Source organism: Dictyostelium purpureum, assembly GCF_000190715.1.
Source record: "Dictyostelium purpureum unplaced genomic scaffold DICPUscaffold_22, whole genome shotgun sequence".
NCBI lineage: Eukaryota > Evosea > Eumycetozoa > Dictyosteliales > Dictyosteliaceae > Dictyostelium > Dictyostelium purpureum.
In genome coordinates this window covers 138,934-145,158 of record NW_003519359.1, presented here as the reverse complement: position 1 = coordinate 145,158, position 6,225 = coordinate 138,934, and the positions used below count along the sequence as shown (strand labels likewise).

The 6,225-nt window shown below is 23.4% G+C and overlaps 3 protein-coding genes across 3 annotated transcripts; 1 reads left to right on the top strand and 2 right to left on the bottom strand.

The window, feature by feature from the left end:
• Positions 1–968: 968 nt before the first annotated feature.
• Positions 969–2,562, bottom strand: DICPUDRAFT_52854 (uncharacterized protein). The gene is made up of 3 exons (XM_003284262.1): positions 1,603–2,562; positions 1,218–1,531; positions 969–1,133 (listed from the first exon to the last, which is right to left on the bottom strand). Exons 1-3 carry the CDS (start codon positions 2,443–2,445, stop codon positions 1,025–1,027), a joined length of 1,266 nt encoding a protein of 421 aa, XP_003284310.1. The 5' UTR covers positions 2,446–2,562; the 3' UTR covers positions 969–1,024.
• Positions 2,563–3,101: 539 nt separating this feature from the next.
• On the top strand, positions 3,102–4,636 carry DICPUDRAFT_52851 (branched-chain amino acid aminotransferase). Its single transcript, XM_003284291.1, has 2 exons — positions 3,102–3,175; positions 3,514–4,636. The coding sequence occupies exons 1-2, from the start codon at positions 3,119–3,121 to the stop codon at positions 4,594–4,596; spliced, it is 1,140 nt and encodes a 379-aa protein (XP_003284339.1). The 5' UTR covers positions 3,102–3,118; the 3' UTR covers positions 4,597–4,636.
• Positions 4,637–4,750: 114 nt separating this feature from the next.
• DICPUDRAFT_27445 (ubiquitin carboxyl-terminal hydrolase isozyme L5) lies at positions 4,751–5,957 on the bottom strand (the record flags this gene model as incomplete). The annotated part of the gene is made up of 4 exons (XM_003284261.1): positions 4,751–5,016; positions 5,056–5,440; positions 5,529–5,742; positions 5,821–5,957. The coding sequence occupies 4 exons, from the start codon at positions 5,955–5,957 to the stop codon at positions 4,751–4,753; spliced, it is 1,002 nt and encodes a 333-aa protein (XP_003284309.1).
• Positions 5,958–6,225: the final 268 nt, after the last annotated feature.

Sequence of the window (6,225 nt, the reverse complement as noted above, 5' to 3'; positions counted from 1 at the left end):
TAAAAAAAATAAATAAAAAAAATAAATAAAAAAAATAAAATAAAATAATTATTCACCGAATTGAATTTTTTGAATTTTAGTTTTTATTTATTTTTTTTTTTTTTAAATATTTGCAGATTATTAAAAAAAAAAATGTAAATTAATATATTTGGTAATAAAATTGGTGGATGTGTCCCAAAATTAAATGGTTAATACAAAAAAAAAAAAATCCTCCATTCAATGAATGAAATTATAAGAACTTTTATTATTTTCATTTTTTTTATATTAATTTAGGATTTAATTTAAGGATTGATGCTATTTATTTTGGAAAAGTTAATGATGTCGCTGTTTATTTGATGTTTTATTGTTTGATTTATTTTTAAAAAATGGGCGAGTGTTCCTAAACAAAAAAAAAAAAAAGATGCAAATTTTACAATATTCACTTAATGACATTATTTGAATTTGTAATAATATTTGCAAATTTTTAATTTATTTTTTTAAAAATCTAAAAATATATTGAATTTAGATGATAACAATCTGGGTTTGTAAAGTGGGTAACTGACATTCTCCAATATTCTCTAAAATATTTTATTAGAATACTCGTTTACCTTTTGATTTAATTTGGTAAATATTTAAAATATACCATATATATTTATTTCAAAAAATAAAATTCTTTTAATTTATATTTTTACATTCAAAAAGGAAATAAAGAATATTCTCCTAGAAAATATATTTTTTTTTATTATTTTTTTTTTTTTTATTTTTTTTTTTAATTATTTGTTTTTTTATAACTTTGGAATTAAATAAAGCTATTGTATTTATTTATGGTAGTTCTAAGTTATATGCTAGCCACTCTTTTCTATACCTATTATTATTTTCAGATCTATACCTAAATGATATTAAAATAATAAATAAAAAGATAAACATTATATTGTTCATTAAAAAAATTAAATAAATATTTATTTTAAAAGAAATAAAGTTTTTTTTTTATCATTTGTTTTATGGACAAATGGGTTTTTTTGGTTTTATTTAAATATATTTAATATTAGTTAGGGGTCCATTTTAATGTACCAATTAACAAATATCTTGAAGGAATTGGGCCTGGAGCTGGTGAAATAACGGTAATTTTTTTTGTTTCCATATCGATATCATTTCTATATAAAAAAAAAAAGGAGTTAGAATTTATTTGTGATCAAAATTTACTTGTTTTTTTTTTTTTTTAAAAAAATAATATTTACATATAAAGGAAACCAGCTACGTTTGTACTAAAAATATGTTGTGGTTGTTTTGCATAGGAAATTGCAACAATTGAGTGACACATATCTATACTTGGATAAACTTCAGAGATTGCAAGAGGATCAATTGAGGATTGTTGACCAATTGGTAATGCGGATGCAGGTGCAACTGGGCCTCCACCTGTTCTAAATATTGATACATCTTTAAAGTCTAAATATATATAATGTGGTGATAAACTATCATTTACACCATTAAAGTATTCTTTAATCTTTAACATTCTTGTTTTTTTTCTAAATATTGGAGTTCTTAAAAATACCTATGGTAATAATAAAGTAATGAAATATTAATATAGTTTTTTTTTTTCCCCAAAATAATCATTATACTTACACCACCAGATTTTGGTAATTTTAAAATTTTAATTTGTTGTTGTTGAAAGTGTGAATTTAAATCACTAAATAATTTTTCATTATCCATAACTATAATCATATTTATACGAAAAGCTTCGATATTATCCAATAAAACTTTATAACCTAAACCGTCAATCCAACCACAAGTATTTACAACGAAACCAGACATTCTAGTAGTTTCGGAAGCAAGCATCTGTTTATCTACAAAGGCAGCCAAATTTCTAACTAATGCTTTAAAGAGTTCTGGGTTAACATCCAATGAAGCGTGACCGTAAAAATGGGCTAATGGTACAAACGAAGACAAACCTTCCTCGATATCTATTGGTGATTGAATGTGTGATGCAGAAATGGTTCCTGGAATAGTTACTGAGTTTTGACCAGGATCCAAGTCTATAAATAATGGTTCATATCCTAAACGTGAACTATATGCTAAAAGTATTTTTGAAACTGATGATTTACCACTATCGGTTGGACCTACGATCATTACCCTTGGTCCACTTTGATTTGGATCAAAGTTATTTGATCTTGAATTTTCGATTTCTTGAAATACTGCTGAATACTTTTGCATGGGGGTTTTATCACCGATATAGGGTGAACAATTATTGGTGATTTCGATCTTGCATCCTGTCCATGTAAATACTGCCCCCTTGGTTGATGTAAGTTTATAAATTTTATTTAATAACAACTCTGTACCAAAACATTCTGCTGTGCCTTCAACTAATCTCATCCATCCTTGTTGGTCAAATTCAATTTCGTATCTTAATTCTTGATGTTTTTCTAAAGTTTTAGTTGAACTTTCATTGATTTGTGTTACATCTGTCATATTTGTAAATATTATTTATTATCCAATATTATCTAATATTATTAACTCTATTGTTTTATTTCTATTATTTGTTTATCTATTATTTATTACTTATTACTGGATGTATAAAATTATTTTAATTTAATTAAACTGAAAAACACAAGAAAATGAAAAAAAAATAAAAATAAAAAAAACTTAAAAAAATTAAAAAAAAAAAAAAAAAAAAAAAAAAAAAAAAAAAATTTTAAAAAAAAAAAAAGAAAAAAAAAAAAAAATTAAAATAAAAGGAAATATCCCGGATTTCCGGTTTTTTTACCTTTTGTTTTAGGTGGCTATTTTATATTTTAAAACCTTAAAAAAAAAACAAAAAAATTGAAAAAGGAGAAATAAAAAACAAATAATATTTGTTTATAAATATGAAATTTAAATATTTAAAATAAAAAATAAATTAAAATAAAAATTATCTATTTGTATTATTGGGAATGTTTAAGATTATATAATCCATATTTATGACAAAATATTTATGTAAATTCTATTCAATTTCAAAATTGAAAAAATAAAATAAATATTTTTTTTTTTTTTTTTTTTTTTTTTTTTTTTTAAAAAAAATATTTTTTAATTTTTTCAAATTGAAATTTTTTTTTTTTTATTTATTTTTTTTTTTTAGCGACTCACACATAACACCAAAACAGATATGTTTAGCAATTTTATTAGAAGATATTCCACCTCAAACAATAAATTTTCAATTAATGTATGTTTCTTTATCATTTTCTATATTTCATAAAAAAAAAAACATATTTTAAAAAAAAAAAAAAAAAAATTTTATTTTTTTTATTTTTTTTTGATCATCCACAATACAAAAATTTTAAAAAAAAAAAAAACAGAAAATTTAATATAAATAAATAACACATAAATAAATCACACATATAAATTAAACAAATAAATAAATAAACAAATAAATAAATAAATAAATAATCAAATAACATTTAATTAATAATAAATCAAATATAAATCAATGTAATAATAAATATAAGATTGAAATTAACAAATTAATTATTAATAATTTTTATTTTATTTTTTTTTATACAGTTAAATGAATTAATTATTGAAAAAACTAAAACCCCATTACCAAAAATTACAGATAAAAGTAAATTAGTTTTTGGTAAACAATTTTCAGATCATATGATTGAAGTACCATGGACAGCAGAAAATGGATGGGGAGCACCAAAGATTTCAGGATACCACAACCTTTCAATTCCACCATCAGCATCAGTTTTTCATTATGCTTTAGAATGTTTCGAAGGTATGAAAGCTTATAAAGATGAAAAAGGTCAAATTCGTTTATTCAGACCAATGGAAAATATGAAACGTTTTGAAAATTCAGCCAAAAGAATTTGCTTACCAACATTCGATAAGGAAGCAGTTGTTGAATTAATCAAGAAATTAGTAACCATCGATAAAGATTGGATCCCAGAAGGTAAAGGTTATTCACTCTATTTAAGACCAACTTTAATCGCCACTCAAAACAGTTTAGGTGTTGGTGCATCCAACAGCGCTTTAATGTTTGTTATCGCATCACCAGTCGGTCCATATTACCCAGAAGGTTTCAAACCAGTTAGATTAATTGCTGACGATCAATATGTTAGAGCATGGGCTGGAGGTAGTGGTGCTTTTAAATTAGGTTCAAATTATGCACCAACTATTTTCCCACAAATCGAAGCCGCCAAAAAAGGTTACTCACAAGTCCTCTGGTTACTTAACGATTACGTTACCGAAGTTGGTACTATGAATATGTTTGTTTTATGGAAAAATAATGACGGTGAACTCGAACTCATCACTCCACCACTTCACGATGGTACTATTTTACCAGGTATCACTCGTGATTCAATTTTAAGTTTAGCTCGTCAATGGGGTGAATTCAAAGTCAGCGAAAAGAACTTTACAATGTCAGAATTAGCTAAAGCCATCAAAGAGGGTCGTGTTAAAGAAGCTTTTGGTGCTGGTACAGCCGCTATCGTTTCCCCAATTAAATCAATCTCTTATAAAGGTGAAGAATACCCAATTCCAATTGACGAATCCATTCAATGTGGTCAATTAACTAAAAGAGTTTCTGATAAAATTTTAGCTATCCAATACGGTGAAGTCGAATCTGATTGGTCTGTTGTTGTTTAATAATTAATAAAAATATATAAATAATAATATAATAATATACATAAAAAAAAAAAAGGTATAAATATTTTTTTTCTTTTTATTTTTAGCTATAATACAAAAAAAAAACAAGAGTAATTTTTTCTATTTTATTTTATTTTTTGTTATCAAAATATATTTATTTTTTTTGTTGTTGTTGTTGTTGTTGTCTTTGATTTATTTGATCTTTTGTTTTTTGAATTAAAGGTTGTAATTGTTCTTTTTCAGCTAAAGCTTTAACAAGATTTAAAATGAATGGGGTAAAGTTATGTTTTCTTCTTATATTTTCATCTTTCCAATTTCTAAATTTCTCTTGTTCCATTAAAATATCATTGTTATAGTCTTGAATGTTTTCATTAATATCCATTAATAATTGATCTAACTCATCTTTTGAGTTTGGTAATTCTTCGTCATTAGCAGACATGGTTGCATCACCACCACTACCAATGGTTGATAGTTTTTTTTCAATAATCTCTTTTTTCTTTTCCAATTCTGAAATCTTTTCCTTTAATGTAGTTTGTCTATTTTTTATAACTGCCATTAAATTGAATCTAATTTCACCTTGACTATACTTTTCTATTCTCTTTTGAATAAATGGTGTTGCAACCTCTAACCAATTCTCTGGTGTGCAGTCGCCTAAACAATATGGACCTTCTTTTAAGCCATCCAATTCATAAACTTTTCCTTGAAATGGTATAAATGAAATGAAATGAAATGCATCTTGTGGTTTTTTGCTTTTAGATTTTGAAAATATAAATGGATCTTGTACTGTAAAACTATTATGTGTTGTTTTAATTAAATCACTATTACCAATGGCTTCACCTTTCATCTAATAAATTATTTAAAAAAAAAAAAAAGAAAAAATATTAGCAAATTAATTAAATAAGAAAAATAGAAATATATTCACTGATTTTTACCATTGGTGGGAAATCTCCAACAAATTGCTTAAAGTTTGATAACTCTTCACCAAGTTCAATACCTTCGGCATTTAATAAAACTGATAAAATAGCTTGAGTAGCACATGCATTTTGAATTACTTGATTGGCAAAAAATAAATCTTGATTATCTGAAATTTGTCTATTATCATCATCTTTTTCCCATTTGAATAAGAAAATTAAACCTAATACTGGTCTGTTACAAAAAAAAAAAAAAAATATTATTAATTAAAGATTTATTGATTATTATTGATTATTATTATTGAGTGCATACTTTAATCTATCATATTCGGATGAATCTAAGGAATATATTTCTTCAACTTGAATATCTTTAACACCAATTTTATCAATAAGCTCTGTAAAAACTCCTGGGTCACTTTCTATTGTACACCATCCTTCATTATCACCCATTATTTATATGTATATATTATATTTATTAAAAAAAAATAAAAAATAAAAATAAAAATAAAATAAAAAAAAGAAAAAAAAATTAAATTCTAAATTTTAAAAAAAAAAATAAAAAAATAAAAAAAAAAAAAAAATAAATAAAATTTAAAATTAAATTTTGATCTTCAATTTTTTATAATAAAATACAAAAAAAAATTAAATTTATTTTAATAATATTAAATTTAATATAGATGAAATTTTACATATAAATATAAATAAATAAATATAAATA